This window comes from Strix uralensis, chromosome 5, assembly GCF_047716275.1.
Source record: "Strix uralensis isolate ZFMK-TIS-50842 chromosome 5, bStrUra1, whole genome shotgun sequence".
NCBI lineage: Eukaryota > Metazoa > Chordata > Aves > Strigiformes > Strigidae > Strix > Strix uralensis.
In genome coordinates, this window is record NC_133976.1 from 8423604 (window position 1) to 8441319 (window position 17716).

At 40.9% G+C, this 17716-nt stretch overlaps 1 protein-coding gene across 4 annotated transcripts; it reads left to right on the forward strand.

Moving 5' to 3' along the window:
• The first annotated feature begins 2452 nt into the window (after positions 1–2452).
• HSPA14 (heat shock protein family A (Hsp70) member 14) lies at positions 2453–16296 on the forward strand. Of its 4 annotated transcripts, none has more exons than XR_012629121.1 (14): positions 2453–2539; positions 2732–2812; positions 2898–2980; positions 3995–4043; positions 4880–4973; positions 5093–5183; positions 6360–6464; positions 7248–7409; positions 8289–8444; positions 9997–10099; positions 12250–12462; positions 12900–13024; positions 14031–14101; positions 15610–16296. XR_012629121.1 is itself a non-coding variant. In XM_074869820.1 (14 exons), the coding sequence occupies exons 1-14, from the start codon at positions 2483–2485 to the stop codon at positions 15686–15688; spliced, it is 1518 nt and encodes a 505-aa protein (XP_074725921.1). In that variant the 5' UTR covers positions 2453–2482; the 3' UTR covers positions 15689–16296. The 4 variants fall into 4 exon arrangements, 3 of the variants coding, with proteins under 3 accessions (XP_074725921.1, XP_074725923.1, XP_074725922.1); XM_074869820.1 differs by having other exon boundaries at positions 12851–13024; XM_074869822.1 differs by lacking the exon at positions 7248–7409 and having other exon boundaries at positions 12851–13024.
• The last annotated feature ends 1420 nt before the right edge of the window (positions 16297–17716 follow it).

Here is a 17716-nt window from a genome sequence, read left to right on the forward strand (position 1 = left end):
CAGATGTTACTGCCTTTTTCCCATAATCTCTGTGATTTTCCTACAGTCAGACAGCTATGGACAGTGCCGGGGGGTCCATTTTTGCATTCAAGCCTCTCAGGCTGCCTGCAAGCTCTTGGTACAGGAGCTTAGGCAAGCTCACCTCGTACTGTACTAACAGGTGGTCTGACGGTGGCTGGTCTGGTTTTTGGATGGCTGAGAGATGTGCCACAGACTGGGAGAGAAGGGGCAGCTCTGATGCTGTGAAGGTTTGTGCCACTGGTTTGTCAGTTGGGAAATAATACTAAGAGATTTCAGCAGAATACCCGGCTAAATCAGAGGTGAATTTGCTGCAGGGGGAGCATGGTGGGCTTGTTTGTTTGGTGTAGGTAGCTGGAGATGTGCAGGACTCCAGCCAGACTGGGGCTGGATTTCTCTCCTCCTTCTGACTCAGAGGGATAGCTCTCCCGGAGGTGTGAAAGATTAAATTCTCTTGCATCCTGAAACCAGACTGCTGCTCAGACCAGTGTTCGCCTCCCCAGCTTCACCTTTAATGAACGAGAAGCATATTAAGGCTTTCACTTACTTACATAACTGCCATAGCAAGCAGGGCAGCCTCTTCCACTTGAATTTAGAAGTGGGTTGTTCACCCCATCTCTCAGCTCCCTCAAGCTCAGTGCAACCGCAGAGCTTCCCATTAGCTAAGGACACTACCTGAAAAAATAGGAAGGACACAAAAAAGGGCTTTTCACTCCTCAAACACTACTGGCCACCACAAACCTCTGCCAAGGCATTTCTTGTCTGCTTCCACTCAGGTTTGCTTACACCTGGGAAGAACATTAACTGCTTTAGTTAAGATAAGCAGAACTTCTGTGTGTCCATCCTGATGTGTCCATGGCATAACAACAACTGGAAAATAACCATGGATGTGCTTAGTTGTGTAGGAGATGTTAGCAGTGTGGCCACAAGCACTTTTTGATGCACAGATTACACATACTGGTTTAGGTTCTAATTACCAGCACATTGCCACAAATGGTGCAACTGGTATTAGGATTTGGGGGAAAGCACGGGAAAAATATTCTTGGTTTCTGTACTAGGGGCTTCTGTTCTCCTTTACCCTCCTATCTTCAGTGTCTCTTCACAGATTCCCTCCACCTTTGCTTTTGCCAAAAGCATCACTTCTATCATTGCTTTCTTCTACAACACCTTTCTCCAGTCCCCACAGGTCTCTCCTGCTCAGCTCTGCCCTTCTCTTTTCACTCCTCTGTTTACAAGAGGAGGCAGAAAGGAGCTGCAAGTTGGACAAACTTCAAAGGTATTGTTTTCAGTTGGACAAGTTTTGCCTTTATCAACACTGTGATAATCTCCCGAGCACGGACTGCTGACAATCTGAGCTCCAGCCTTTGATCAGACTCCAGCAAGCTTGATTACTGAAAGGAAGATTGTCCCGTGACTTAAGAAGCCCAGGATCACTTTTGGGATGCGAAATCCCTTTGCAACTCCAGGTAGCTCCTTACACCTCTATGTGATCTTGATTCATTCCTTTAACGTTCAACATACCATATATAAAGCAGGATAAGGGCAATCTTTACTTCAGAATGATGCAGAGATGGTACTACAGGGCACTTAAACTCCGCAGGGAAACGAGAGGCAGATGAGCACCCAAATCTACAGAAGCGCTGCCATCTTTGCAGTGAGAGGTCACACATACGGGGTGACCTGCTCCCCCTTAACTTTGCTGTGCCCATTACAGGGTTATATGAAATCTGAGGAGCCTTCAACATGATGACAGCTCTGGCCAGGATGAAATGAATTCTGTGTGAGTGATGCTAAATTCCCCCAGGATTGATTAGAAATTATTTCCTCCCCCTGGTGATGCCAAGATGGATTTCTCCACTAGAAGTGCAACATAACCAGACAGAGCTTTGCTTCCAGACTTTGGTCATGCCTGCTTAGATTATGCAAAATCAGCACTTCAGCTTGACAGCTTCGCTAATACCTACAGCACTTGGATTAAAAAAAAATGTTTATACCGTCTCCATATGCTTCATTGCCTGCGATTAAACCACGAGAGATGCCGCTGACATAAAACACACGCCCCAGCACACGCACAAAATAGCTGCGTTTGCTTTTCCCCATTTTAATCTCTTTTCTCAACAGTTGGGTCTTCCGGGGTTAAATAAACCGGAGCCGGAGCGGGCCCCGCGCTCCGCCCCACCAACTCCCCTCAGCGGCCGCGTACCGCCTCACTTCCCGCGCCTCGCGCACAGAGCCTACCCCGTTGCCATGCGTGATGACGTCACCCGCTCGTTTTTTTTCTCATTGGCTGCTCCGCCGATGACGGCACTTCCAAGTGCGCCTCCCCGCGATTGGTTTGCGAAAGAGGGCGGTGCGGGCTTTGATTGGCGGCCGGGGAGCAGAGGGCAGCGGGATTGGTTGGGAGCTGGGGGCGCGCGGTGTATTGTGGGGCGGCGGGTGTTCGCACGTGAAGCCGGAGGGGCTCATGGCGGCCATCGGTGTCCACTTGGGTGCTACCTGTGCCTGCGCCGCCGTCTATAAGGTGAGGGGCTGCTCCCCGCGCCGCGCCCGGGCGGGCCGGGACGGAGGCGCCGTGGCTGCTCGGGGGTCCCTGGCGGGAGGAGGGGGTGGGCCGCGGCCGTCTCTGTCCCCTGACGGGGTCACGCCGCCAGTAGAGCCCTGAGGGGTGCGAGGTGCCCCGAGGGCGGCTCATGGGCGGTGCCTCTGTCCGCAGGATGGCCGCGCAGACGTGGTCGCCAACGACGCCGGGGACAGGGTCACTCCTGCGGTGGTGGCTTTCTCAGAAAGCGAGGAGGTGAGGCTTCTCTTCCGAGGTTGGGGTTCGGAGAGGAGGGCAGCTCTGTTGCTTACTTTGCTTTTTTTCTTTATTTTTCATTCAGGTTGTTGGTTTGGCTGCAAAGCAAAGTAGAATAAGAAATATTTCAAATACTGTAGTGAAAGTAAAGCAGATCCTTGGGCGAAGGTAAGAGAGCAAGTGTGAAAGGGAAGGTGAGAAGTTTACTTTTCCCCATTACAGCTGGTCAGTGGAACATAGTCTTAGCACTGATAATGAAGGTGTTTTAATCTAGTGTGATACTGGTTAAGCTGGCATTGATAGGAGAATATGTTATATCTTATGAACTTCTTATTCTACACTTCATTCCAGGAGTAGACAGGCATAGTATTTCATATCTGAATTTGTCTGCAAAAATCAAATTTTGAAATTTAGTAGCAAGTTGCATATATGCTTTTAACACGTACTCAAGTTTCTTAACTAAAATGTGTTCTTGTTACCTAAGTGTTTTCCTGTGGCTGAAATCCACTGTGGTTTTATTTGCATGAAACTTTGTATTGCTTTTATTATGATTGTGAAATACATTGACATAATGTCAGTTGTGATTCCTCAGGTAGTGGAGATGTGGAGATTTGCACTGGCAGTTAACAGCGGTACGAGAGCAAAACTTGTTGGTTTAAGTTTAACATCAGAGATGTGACAAAACTTTTCAGTGATAACCTGGCTGTGTGTTACAGCCCTTTCTTTGAAAGGAGTTGACAAGATGATGTCCATTCTGATGTATTTCTCATCACTTTTTAGATGCATAACTTTACATGGTTAGTAAAGGATTAAGGATAGTCAGCTTACTGCTGTCATGTTATTTCAGCCAATGCAACAAAGGTGCCACTGAAATCTTTTATGAATATTGGGGATACCAGGTTAAAACAATGTGTTCATTTTTTTTTTCCCTTTTCACTAAATAGTAAGTATTTTTTCAATCATTAGTTTGGGGAAAGGAGACTGAAAGATACCAGTAGTCAGAACCCAAAACAGCTGGGTTTTCTTCTCCTGTGTAACTGTATCTATAGAGTGGAAATGGGAATTTTGGTTGAAGTATAGCTTCGTATGCTGTAGACATTATAAGGAATATCAGCAAGATGAATTTGTGCAATTACCCTTGAGCATATGATTTATTTTGCTATTTTGAATTTGTCTGGACAGCTCTGGTGACCCACAGGCTGAGAAATATATTGCAGAAAGCAAATGTTCAGTGAGTATGATGTAGTTTTCTGTTGTTTCCCAAATAATTTATATCATTTTATACTTTTCTTTTTGGAACTGTTTGTGCCGCCCCATGTTTGTGTTCTGTAGTGATCAGCTCTCATTGTATGAGGTCCAATTGTTGCTATATAGAATGTTTCTCTTTTTGTAAAGTAGAGAACTTACTCGTGTTCTGAAATCTGGCATCATACTATAGACCAGCAGAAAAATTTTATGTATCTCTTGGCCATTCTCAAAAGGGAAGATTCTTAATATATTTGGGTAATAGTGTTGTGGAGCTTCTTAGTGCTGGTAGAAGATGCTCAGGTTACAGCATCTTGTGATTAAAAATGCTTAACCACTTGATTTAATCTTAGTATTTAATTTGGATAATACTGTGCTTGTTACTAGAAACGATTTTGCAAAACAAGAGAAAAATTGTCCTGGAAAATACATCCCTAAAGAAGGAATGAGTTTTTCCTGTTTTTTCTGTTCATATTGTTATGCTTATATAAATAGTTGTTATTTTTTCTTATGGAAGACAAGCAGGCAAGTACTTTTGTTCTAAATGTTGCTTTTGTACTAAAGCAAGCTTTTTAATAGAAAAAGTCTTGAGTTTTTAAGTCCATGTTAATGTCACTGTCAGGGCTGTTGTATCATACAAGGTTTTCTTGTCATCTTTGATGAGCATCTTGGAAGCATTTATTTTCTTATAGTAGAGTGCTAACGCAGAAAGTGTTTACACAGTCCAGTGCTTTCTACTTCGAACAGAAACTAAATTAAACATTACTTTATGTTAATACCCAAATTATGTATCTAACAAAGGTATGTTGGTTTTGCTTACAGATAATTGAGAAGAATGGAAAACTTCAGTATGAAATAGATAATAAATTTATTAACCCAGAAGATGTGGCAAAACTAATTTTCAGTAAAATGAAAGGTATATAATTAGTAAAATCATAACATGATTTAGTTTTTTAATCTGTCCTCATACTTTTAAGTTGTGGTATATTGTTTTTTTGCTTTTAATCAACATGTTCTGCCTATGTTTATAAACAGAAACTGCTCAGTCTGCATTGGGTTCAGATGTAAATGACGTTGTTATCACTGTACCATTTGATTTTGGAGAGAATCAGAAAAATGCCCTTGGGTAAGAGGATTAAGATTTTTCTGTTATTTAACGTGCCTAAAGCAGACCGGCTGGCAGATCAGCAATGGGAATTCTCCTGCTGGACTTCAGCTTGCAACTATCAGTCAAGACATTGGGATGTTACTTGAATTGTGAAAATGTGAAAGCAGGAGACTAAATCCTGACTTTAGAAACTTTTCATGGAATTTGCTGTTGTAACCAAAATGAAATTCTGAATCAACTGAAGTGAGAGGGAATTTTTGTATCATCAAGGATAGAATGTCATTTCAGATGCGGATCTTCAGTGTCCCCTTTGAAATGCAAATAGTTTCTTAGCCCTCCTCCATAATTTCCCATCCCTTCATACAATAATACTCACCAAACCAAGTAGCGTTATGTGATGTTATTGAGGACTGTTTTGTCAGAGAGCAGATACGGAATACACACCAGTATTCTACCTGGAAGTTCTGTTTGGAAAAAGTTCTACTGTAAAAGTTTCTCCATATGAAAACATAAGTAGACTTAAAGGTGTATGTACTTGGCAGCATCTGTTTCTACTTTCTGATATGTAGAAGCCCTTATGTTTGACTGTCATGAAATACTTAAAACACACTTAAAGTTGGTCATGAAAAATTAGTGAGCGGGGTAGTTGCAGTAAGTATAATGAAGCATTCTATTGCTTTGGTATACAAGTTTCAAAATAACTTCAAAGTGGGGGAAACAACTTGCAGGGCAGTCTTAGGGTTACTGAAGCTTCAAGAAAACATGTAAAGAAACTGTTAGAAGTGAGATGTGGTAACTTGATTTGGAAGTAACATCAATTTTCCTAGCATGATATCCATTGGAATAACATACCAAGAACTTCTGATGCCACACTTGAAGATAAGTTACCAAGCTTGATTGAGGGTCGGGTTTTTCATCTTGTAGTTGAGGGGGTGTCTGCTGTTTTTTGTGGGGTATGTAGACTGATACATCCGTGTTTTCTTTGACGATGAGCGCACAGCAGATCCAGGTACCTGAAGAACACAGTAGCAACTGAACTTCTTCATACCTTTCTTTTCCAGTCACTTTGTTAATACCATGCTGTAACGAAGTTCTGAGTTGGTGACATACGTAGTTCAGATGAAATCTTAATAGCATGCATGACTATAGTGAAATCATTAAAGTAAAATGAAATGCTGTTATGCCTTACCACAGGGAAGCAGCTGCAGCTGCTGGATTTAATGTTATGAGATTAATTCATGAACCATCTGCAGCTCTCCTGGCTTACGGAATTGGCCAAGATTCACCCACTGGGAAAAGGTAAAATCCTGATATTTGACTTCTTAAATTTAAGCTGCTGTACTTAAATCCTGAGAAATCTTAAGATGAGGGAATGCTGTGTTGCCTTAGCAGCCAAGACAAAATTAATGATTTAAGGCTTGTTTTTCTTGTCTTAATAAAGCCAACAACAATTTAGAAGTTGTAAGTCTGTAGGGGTTTAAATCCTTTATTTTGGTTTTTATTTGTTTAGAATGGTCTTTAAAGATCTGTCCTCAGATTCTGCCCTGGTCTTTAATGAACTGATTGGCTTGAAGAAAAATGCATCCCTTCTTAAAGAAATTTTGGCATAGCTGTTTTTTAATCGTGGGAGATGGGGTCACTTTACAGATGCCAGAAGAACTAAAGCAGAGTTCCTGTGTTCAGTAGGTGTGTTGGGTTTCCCTTATGAATATTCAGATAATTCACAAGATTTTCAAAATAACAAAGACTGCTGTCAGTGCAAACAGATGGGTTTTTTCTTGTTTGGTATTTTTACCCGTCTCATATAATTCCTGCCTATAATCTCAAATGTAGTGTTTAATTCTCAATTGTAGGAAAAACGTTGGCTACTCTCACTGTATGAAATAAACTAATTTTGTTCTTTATGGGACATTGTCAAGTAGTCAGTAGTACAAACACCCCAAATCAAATTCTCTTGGGAAAACTCATTGAAACCTGCAATACATTATATGGTGGTAATCCTTTTAGACAGTGTGTCAAAGTTAACATAATTTCAGATTGCTTATTAATGCTATTTTTGATTTTTTTTTTTTAACATGGCAGCAATGTGTTGGTTTATAAACTTGGTGGAACATCACTTTCTATCACAGTCATAGAAGTAAACAGTGGAATATATCGTGTGCTTGCTACAAACACAGATGATAGCATTGGTGGAGTTTGCTTCACAGAAGCTCTAGCACAACACTTAGCTTCTGAATTTCAGAGGTAGGTTTGGAATTCCAAGCATGTTGCTGTTAGGACAGGCACTTCGTTGTCATACGCTTGGTCTCAAAAAAACCAAACACATCTAGGTTGTCAGATCGAGCAGCCTGTGTGCAAGTGAAATGGCTCAAAGATATTAAAGGAACAGTCAGTTGTTGAGGGCCAAGGAGGAAGAGTGGGAAATACTTTGGTTTTGCTAGATGCTCCCTGAAGTCAGTGTTGAACTATAAGGGTTCAGCTATGAACTGTTCTATGTTTCAAGTAATGTATGTGACTACAGGCTGCTTACATCCTTTCAGTCACAAGCTTTTGGGCTGGCAGGGAATTCACCTGTGTGGGTTTTGTTTGCTTTTCTTGTTAGCATGAAGGACTGTGGAGAGGCTTAGGTCATCAGACTGAAATCATCCTATGATGGACAAAAATGAACAAATGCATTGCCGTTAGCTCTAGTGATCTTGAGGTGGTCAGTTGTGTACTATTGCAGGAGACTTTCTGGGTGAAACATACTGTTTTGTTGATGTGTCTAATGTTCTGTGTTCTATTTCTTCTTAATCTGTGGTTAAAACTGGTTAACTTGCAGACCTCTTCTTTCTGTTCCTTGCAGTCACTTACAGGTTTTGTTCAGAAAGACTTAAATCTATATGATAAACACTAATGCTGGAGTTCAGGGTGCCTCCACACAGTGTTCTTGAGGTGAAACTGAAATAGAAACTTTTATTCTTTGCAAGCTTTCAACAGTGACGTTGTAGATAATGCTAAAATGTGTACAGGAAAAAAAAGTTCAATAGCTTTAACCTGTTTTTCCTTTCAGAAAGTTAGCTTTATCACTCAAATACCTGCCTTTCTAAACTGGTATCTCTTCTTTTTTTTTTTTAAATGTAGGTCTTGTAAACATGATATTAGAGGAAATCCCAGAGCCATGATGAAGTTAATGAACAGCGCTGATATTGCAAAGCACTCTTTATCAACCCTGGGAAGTGCAAACTGTTTTGTAGATTCATTGTACGATGGATTGGATTTTGATTGTAATGTGTCCAGGTAAACCAAATCTCGAAGCTACTGCTTTGATATAAAAGTGTGCTTGAAATCTTTCTAGGTGGTACTTAGCATGTTTAACAAGCTTTCATTTTTGGTGGCATTAATTTTGGAAATGGAAGTAAGATAGAACACCAGCTTGCTTTGTTTTATATTGATGGTTCTTCTATGATGCGATCTGTAGTGGTTAGGGTAGTAACACTAACAATGTTGCCCTAATGGGTAGAAGATAAAGTGCAAAAAGGAGACCCCATCTTTGGAGTCTGGTTGTTGATGAAAGAGGAATAGATACTGTAATTACTCAAGGTGGTCCCCTCATTTTTGTTTTAGTTGTTGGATTTTCCTTAAAGAAAAGAAGACACTTGGACTCTTTCATCTAAATGAGCTCTGGAATGATAAGGGCCATGGAAGTCTTGATGTTGCCTCTTTTTGACAGCTGGAATAGGAAGATGATTTTTGTCTTTTTGTTCCTACTGCTGTGTCTTACTCTTTTTCTCTCGGAATGATCTCTTAGTGAGATGTTTAGCCACTTTGCTCTTACAGTCAGCAGCAGCTTTAACAAAATGAAATAGACTTTTCAATTCCAGAACTGTGCATCCACTGCTGCAGCAGTTGGATCTGGTAAAATAAGGCACAAGTGTGAGAAGCAATACTGTAGAGCTTGTTTTGTCTCAGTTTTAGATAAAAATGCTGGCGTTGCAGGATTTGACTTGCTGTATTCATACAGAGTAAAACTTCTTACAAGGCCATGTAGTGAGAGGATGAGTAGTAACGGTTTTAAAGTGAGAGAAGGTAGATTTAATTAGATGTAAAGAAGAAATTCTTTACTGTAAGGGTGGTGAGGCACTGAACAAGTTGCCCAGAGAAGTTGTGGCTGCCCCCTCCCTGGAAGTGTTCAAGGCCAGGCTGGATGGGGCTTTGAGCAAGCTGGTCTAGTGGAAGGTGTCCCTGCTCGTGGCAGGGGGGGTTGGAACTAGATGATCTTTAAGGTCCCCTCCAACCCAAACCATTCTATCATATGATTCTATGAAAACTTCCTCTTCAGGCTTGAAAGAGCCTGAAGCAAGCACAAGCTTGTTTTTCAATTTGCTTAACCTACTCCCTGTGTGCAAATCAGGACACAGCTTGATTTGCCTCTGAAAATTCAAGAGGCACATTTGTGTCTTTGTGTCTCCATTTTAAAGATGGTGAAGCAGTTCCCAGATTTTTGCTTCTTTCTTTCACATATGAATCAAGACAAAACTGTTTTTTTGTCAAGGCAATAATACTGTTTTTTCCTCTAGTACCCTGAAGAAGAATGAATGTGCATTCCATGTAGGTGTTAATGATGGAATCAATAGTACAGGTCTTTTCACAACAACAACAACAAAATCACTCCCTCAGGATCAATAATTGGGAAATTAGATGATTGATTTTTGTTTACAAAAATCCCTTAGTACCAGGTATAGCTATAGAACCAAAGTATATTCTAAAAATGATTGTTCTTCTATTTCAGGTATTTGTCTCTTAAAGATGATATGACACTACTTGAATTTTTATTTTTTTTCCCTTCTAGGGCCAGGTTTGAACTTATCTGTTCTTCACTTTTTAGTAAATGTGTAGAAGCAATTAAAAAGCTCTTGCAGCAAGTTGGATTTACAGCAGACGATATTAATAAGGTAATAATAGAAATCACTTGTCTGTAGTATGCCTTATAACTCCACAAGAAAAGTATTTATGGGGCCTGTTTCCTTGTAGACTCAGATTATTTCATTATGTGTTTAAGCATTTTTGGCTCAGATTCAACAAAGTATGTAGACTCAAGGTCTTTAGAACCTCCTATCTTTGCTTTGATTTTGGTTACTTGGAAGTTAAGTATAAGGTAGAGTCAGAGTTACTGCTGTGTGTTGAGTAAATGGTGGAGGATTTGTCCCCACTTGATGTGTTTGTGTAACTCCTGGTAGAGCCAAGGAGTACCTTCTTTAAGTGTAGTATATAGACTTTCTTCTGCCTTCACTGAGCTTTGGATGGGGTTTGCTGACACTTCTGAAGAAAGCCCGAGTTTTGACTTCTGTCTTATGAGTTGAACAAATCGCTTAGTGCCTCTGCGCCTCCTTTTTAGCTTAAAAAACTTAGGAACACATTAGGTGCCAAACCATAGAGTGCTTTAATACCAAAGATGGTGAGTAAAGTAGCAAACATTACTAGTTTCATTCAAACATCTTTTGCTTTGGTATAAGAGTTAACTTCCTCTCAACCCCAGTGCACCTGTGTGTGGCAAATAATGCTGCATTTACTGCTGGTGGAATTGGGACATAAATTCTGCAGTGAATTCTAGCTGGCACTTTTAATGATGCTTGATGCTATTTCAGACCTTAATTAATGTTTGCTGTGTCATATCTGAGTGTCACTGGCAGAATAATGAAGTATCCAAGGCCACAGTTCAGAGAATGTTTTCTGGTGGCAGTATTTTTTTAGGTGGCCCAATGTGCTGTTCTCTCAGGCCTTAATGCTCGGGCAGAGGGGGCCACTTTAAATGTAAAAATAAATTAACCTAATTTACAACTCAGAAGTTATGTTTTACATGAAGAAAAGTGGGAATTAACTTTGTTTCCAGATCTGGATGATCTCAGCAAAGTTACTGTAACAAAGGTTTTAAGGATTGACTTTTTTTTTTTTTTCTTGCACAAGATCAGTAAGGGAGGGATGGCTGGTTGTCAGTGACATCCCTCAGGATTTGATACTGGGCTAATACCATTTAATGTCTCTATTAATACACGGATGATGGGGTAGCCTGTGCTCCCAGCAAGTTTGCAGGCAGTACCAAATGAGGGGAGCAATCAATACCACTGTAGGTCAAGGCTGCTATTCAGTGGGGTTGAAAAAGTTGAGAGAAATGTATATAATAGAATAGACTATTTCAGTTGGAAGGCATCTACAGTGATCATCTAGTCCAATGGAAAAGAACATCATGAAGGTCAACAAAGGCAAATGTAGAGTCTGGGATGGAATAATCCCCTGTGGCAGGATAGGCTAGTGGTTGTTAGAAAGCAGCTTTGCAGGAGAAGACGTGAGGGTTCTAATAGATGGTAAGCTTCATAGCAGTCAGCAGCCTGCCTGAGCAGCCATGGGTGTAGGAAGGCATGTTTCCCTCTTTGGTACTGGGACAGAGTGTCCAGGTACAATCTCAGCCTTTTTGGGCTTCACATGAGTCAAAGGTACTGACCTACTGGAGCCAGTCCACTTGGGGGCCTACCGAGGTGGTTTGGGCCAAGAGAGCTGGGTTTGCCCACCTGTAAGAAGAGGCTCAGGGGAGACTAGTGCTGCCTAATCGAGACAAAACCTGACTTACTTCTTCCTTAGGTGCATGATGGAAAGGTGAGAGGCAAGCAGCACAAGTTGCAACATAGGGAAATTTTAGATGCCAAGAAGAGAATTGGTAGTGTGAGGGTAATCAAACACTGAAACAAGGGCCAGAGTCTGTGGAATCTATATCCATAGAGATCAGAACCTGAGCAGCCTGTTGTAACTGGACCTGTTCTGGGCAGGAGGTCATGACCTCTGGAGGTCCCTTCCAACCTAATGTTGTTTTATGATTATTTCCTTAATTTTAAAATGTTGCTTTATCTAGCTGATGCTTACTATATGAAACACTTTTTCAAGGCACCGTTTCCAACTTGCAAGATAGAAAGATAGAATCAGTTTTTCTTTTAACAACCAAAGATGATGAAATATCCCAGAGCAGTTTGCATTTCTGTATTGCAGGTTGTGACCTGTCTGTCTTATCTGTTGGAAGAAAGATTTGAAATCATTAAGGCATGTTTTCCAGGTAGTCCTGTGTGGCGGGTCTGCTCGAATTCCGAAGCTACAGCAGCTGATCAAAGACATTTTCCCAACTGTGGAATTACTGAATTCAATTCCTCCAGATGAAGTTATTCCCATTGGTGCAGCCATAGAGGCAGGAATTCTGCTAGGGAAAGAGAATCCTTTGTTAGAAGAAGAAGCACTTATTGAATGTTCTGCCAAAGATATTCTTCTTAAGGTAAGGCTAAAATTATTTAACTTAGAAAATTTTACTGCTGCAGTGAATATATAGCACTTCTTATGCATGATTGATGTTGGAGAAACAGTATTATTATTAGTTCTACAGACTGGCTATAGCTCAGCAGTAAGTGGTAACAGGTTTATTGACCAAAAAAATGACAGGAAAAACTGATTTTAAGGGGAGATAGATTATGTCTTTGCTATGTTGTAATAGCTGGACTTCATTTATTTATAGGAATGTCAATTTTTTTTTTAACTTGCTGTGATGGTAAATGTGGCAGAGAAAACGAATCTTGGATTTCTTTTCTCATGGAGCACTGTTGTAACACTTCCAGCTCAGTAAAGTACTTAAGAGAAAGGCATGAACTTTTTTTTTCTTTTTAAAGGGAGTAGACGAGTCAGGGGCTGACAAATTCACAGTGCTATTTCCATCAGGGACACCATTACCAGCTCGAAGGCAGCACACTCTGCATGCTCCTGGAAACACTTCTTCTGTATGCCTTGAACTATACGAGTCATTGGGGAAAAGTCCCATGAATGAAGAAGGTAAATTTGCACAGGTGAGTGTATACACATTCATATGCACTTTTAATATCAACTACTTGGAAATAAAAAAAAAACCCTGAAAAGTTGGAAAAAGAAGAAAAAAACCAACCTGAAACCAATCTCACCCCTACCAAAACTTCTTGTTTCAAAATTAGAATGACATGCATCTCTTTGGAAGCAGTCTTTAAGTGCTCTCTGTAAATGTGTTATGAAGTATTGAAGCACTTTTTAAAGAAGTGGAAGTTTCCCTTTTGAATTTCTAAATGGCTGGCTGGGTTTGTTTGGCACTGTGGTAAGCTCACCTGGGATAAAAGATCATAAGCAGTCATTCCAGTAGCGCACATCTTCCAACATTTTAGAAATAAAACTGCTGGAGGTAATGATGTAGCTCGTGTTTGTGCTGTTGATTACTTTTTGATCTTCCTAGATTGGACAGGATCTCGGTATTAAATACCACACTTGATTTTTCACAGTGGTAAGATGTGATTAAATCCTCACCTGATATAAAGATATTACTTGGGAGTCAACCTATTGAGAGAACACAACTTGTTTGAAACAGTGATGATGTGCTTACCTTGGCTTCAGTGCACTTAAAGCATCAGGGAGGGGGCAGGTGTGGCTGAAATGGGTGGAATACTTGAGAAAATAGTTATTCCACCTTGGTCCTGCCCAAAGATCTGTAAGGGGATAGGGAAAGGACAATTCCTAAGAATTACAGAACTGATCCTAAGTAAAGGAACATGATCAGCTCTTACTGCAGTCTGTGAGAGTTGTAGGTACTCCAACTGTCTTAGTGAGAGACCCTGAAACAAAACCACTGAAACAGTGCAACTGGCTAGAAGCACACAGATTTGCACTACAGATGAATGAAGTCCACTGAGGCACACTTAGATGCTGAATTGTTAGTATGAGATGCTAAACAGAATGAATTGCACACCTTAGCTATTGTGTCACTTCTATTAAACTGCTGTGCAAGGATTTAGAGAACTTTATAATTTAATATTTTTTTGTTTTAAATAGATTGTACTCCAGGATCTAGATAAAAAGGAGGATGGCCTGCATGATATACTAACTGTTCTCACTATGAAAAGGTACCCAAAATATTTATTGTTCTGTTTAACTTGCAATGTCACACTTCTGACAAGCAGTCTTTTCTCCTGTTACAGGATATTTACTTTTGTCTTGAGAAATTTCAGCATTTCATTGCTTGCAGGGGTAAATTCTGTAGGAATGTGGTTTTTATGCAGTACCTTCTGTGCTTTCACTGTGTGATTCCTAAAGTAATAAAAATTAACACAGTTGTACAGATGATTTTTAGCAACTTTTGAACTGTTGATCTGTTTAACCATGCTTGAGAGCAGTCAGGATCTCAGATTTTCTGTGGAGGGGGATCAGGTAGTTCTGTTGAATGCCGACACTTACAAAAAACTGAAGTAGAATCTTTAGTTGCCAAGGAATCCATGAAGAACTTCTCATATGCAGCATTTGTGATGAAAACCTGTGTGTCTGTCCTTTCAGAGTAAGCATGAGAAACAATGCCACAGGAAATCAGGCTTCGTAAATCTATTTTTTACAGAATTACCTGTTTATTGTGGGAACATGAAATTCCTTATGGCAAGGTGGGGAATTATACTGAAGAAATTAACTTTTTTAGGCCCTAATAGGAGTGCTTGGGCTCATTTGGAATAGTCTAAATAGTTTATAAAGGTATCAGAAGGCGCAATTCTAAGTAGTCAAAGCAAATTTGTCTTCTGAAGACTGTCCTGAAGATCATACTGCATTTATAAATAATAGGAAAGTTGTCTAGATGTTGCTGAAAAACTACTACCCACGTTCAAAATACTTCATTTTCTTATATTAACTGTCAGGTGTATTAATGCTCTATGAATAGACTTCTCCTAAAATACCTTGCTAGTCGTACAGAGATTTGCACTTATCATTGATAAAAACATTTTAGGGATTATATATGCAACCGTGTAGTGCAGAAAACCTGCATTATTTTTTAAAGGGGTTTTTAGTAATTTTTAGGTGAATAAGGGAAAGTGCACTAGAACACATTTCTATCTAAATATTAAGTGTGACTGTTGTATGTCTAGATGAAGTAGGATTCAATGTTGTCTCTAATTTTTGGATTTTGAAAATTAAGGTTTTCCTCATTGAAGGAGATCTTCGATATTTAAAGACTACTACTTTTGAAAAATCAAGTTCTCATGCTTTGAGAAGATGTGCTTATCTGTTGGTTGCTGTTGCTCAGGGTTCTCAAAATGAATATTTTGAATATTACTGCATATTCTGTTCACAAACCTGTATTAAATTTAGTTACAATATTTAAATATGTTCCTGAATCTGTTCCAGCATATGTAGAGAAGATACATGCTTTAATGGAGGGCAATAAGTGCATATCTAAATACTCAAACTAAACATAATTTTGTAAATCAGCTTAATCTATGTTGAAGCATATTCTTCCCTGGATATTTTGATGCTAATCTTTCTTCCTTTTGTCTGCATGAAGACTATTGTTTATCCTCTCTGGAACATGCAGTAATATATGAAGCGTTGTGCTGAGATAGTCCTAAACATCCCTTTCTTTTTTATCTAGGGATGGGTCCTTGCATGTTACCTGCACAGATCAAGATACTGGAAAGTGTGAAATCGTCACTGTTGAAGTGGCATCATAGTCCCTTTTGAAAGGCAACATTTTTCTAAGTTGATTTTTGTCTCTTGTTGGCTTTTCTGCCCAAGTGGTGACTCTCCGAGATGTCTTTAATGATTCTTAGAGGACTGTAATAAACAGAAGTAAAATGTTAATTTGCCACCAAGTCTGTCTGGAGTGGGAAGCATGATGCAAAATGTTAATCGAGACATGCGGACAGCAGAGCATTGAATTACAGCACCTGATTTAAAAAATGCAAAGGGCAAATGCTTGTGCCTGTGGTTCAGCAACAAGCATATTGCATAGTCTAAAGATTTCTTCCTTGGACTAACCAGGTTGTGTACCCATTCAGCTGGTCTGTCAGTGGCTTCACCAGCATAGCATTGAACCAGTGAGAGCTAGACTGGTGAAAATACACTCTGTAATGACTGTACCAGGTTTTACTGAAATCCTGTGTGGTCTTGATGTTGTCTGAAACTGTGGAGGTGATGCCCATTTACGCTGGCCTCTTGAGCGGGATTTTTTTTTTCTGGAATTACTGTAAGGTGGTTTTGTGGTGTTACGTGAAAAATGTGTCTGTAAGGGTTTTGTGTGCTTATTTATGTGTTATTAATAAAATACTTTTTTTATGCAGATCCTGGCATTTTCCATTCTGTGTGGCACTGTTCTAATCTATATGTCATCATAAATTTGTTTGGATATAAGCTGGGAGCTTTTTTCATTTTGGGTAGGGAAGAAATAAGGAGGAGACAGAGCAGGCAGGTGTAGTTAGGGGATTTGAGGGTCTCAGCCTAATGTGCAATTAAGGGGCAACAGTTCAACCCTGAGAGCCATATGTTATCTTGTAAAATGAATAACATAATACTGTTATTGTAACAAAATAATGAATGTGTAACAGTAGAGCCTCAAAATCGGAGACAAACTAGAGCGAGGGATGCCCATCTGAAGAGAGCTGTGTTCAGTTCCCTGTTTTACTGCAGGCTTCCTACATTGTCTTGTGTTTGCAGAACATATATTTCAATATTCTTTCTGCCTCACGAAAGCAAGAGATACTGCATATTATAGATAGAAATCTTACTGCATTCCAAACAGGTATCTGTGTCGTGTGGCTTACCAGCCTAGGTGTGGGGTTTGAACTTACGAGGCTTCCTTGGGTGGAGGAAGTGCTGGGAAAGTTCTGTCTCCCTTATCCCTGTGTCTTTGATCTCTGGAAAATAAGTAAGTTTCTCTATGAAAACTTTTAAAAGGGCTTTTTTGGGAGGGAAAACCCAAAGTCTGGCTCTCTTGGGGCAGCCCTTACCAATACAGTAAGGAGTCACTGAAGCACTAACCAGTGGCCAGGCCCGTTCGGGGGGTGGTTTGCTGTGTGCAATGGTGCCAGCTGGGGAGGGGGTTGTGGGGCTTGGGGCTGGCTTGAAGGCTGTATGAATAGGAAACGCCTCTTCTGAGAAGTGTGCTGTGAAGAGAGTGTAACTTTTTTTTAACAGCGTCTGAAACCTTTCCTAGTGGTTCATTCTTTCAGCTCTGGAGCTGGCAGGCTGCGCTGCCCCGGGCCGGGTGGATGCCCCAGGCAGTGGGGCCATGCTAGAAATGAACAACTTGAGATGAAAATTATGAAATTTCTGAAAATTCTTGAAATTCCTGTGAAATATTTTTCACAGGAAGAGTGGTCAGACAGTGGAATAGGCTGCCCAGGGAGGTGGTGGAGTCACCATCCCTGGATGTGTTTAAGGGCCGTTTGGATGAGATGTTGGGGGATGTGGTGTAGGGGAGAACTTTGCAGAGTCGGGCTGAGGGTTGGACTCGGTGATCCCGAGGGTCTTTTCCAGCCTGAGTGACTCTCTGAAGTCGCTGTACCTTTCGCCGGGCCGCGTTCTGAGCCTTCTCTCCGCTGGTACTTCCCGCGCTCCCTTCTCCCGGGCGCTCCCTCACGGCGGGGCTGGGGCCTCCAAGCGCCTGAGCCGGCCCCGCCGCCCGTTACCGCCGAAGCCCTCCGCGTGCGCGCGGGGGGCGGGGCGCGCGCCGGCGCCGCGCTCTGCCCGCCGCCCCCTTC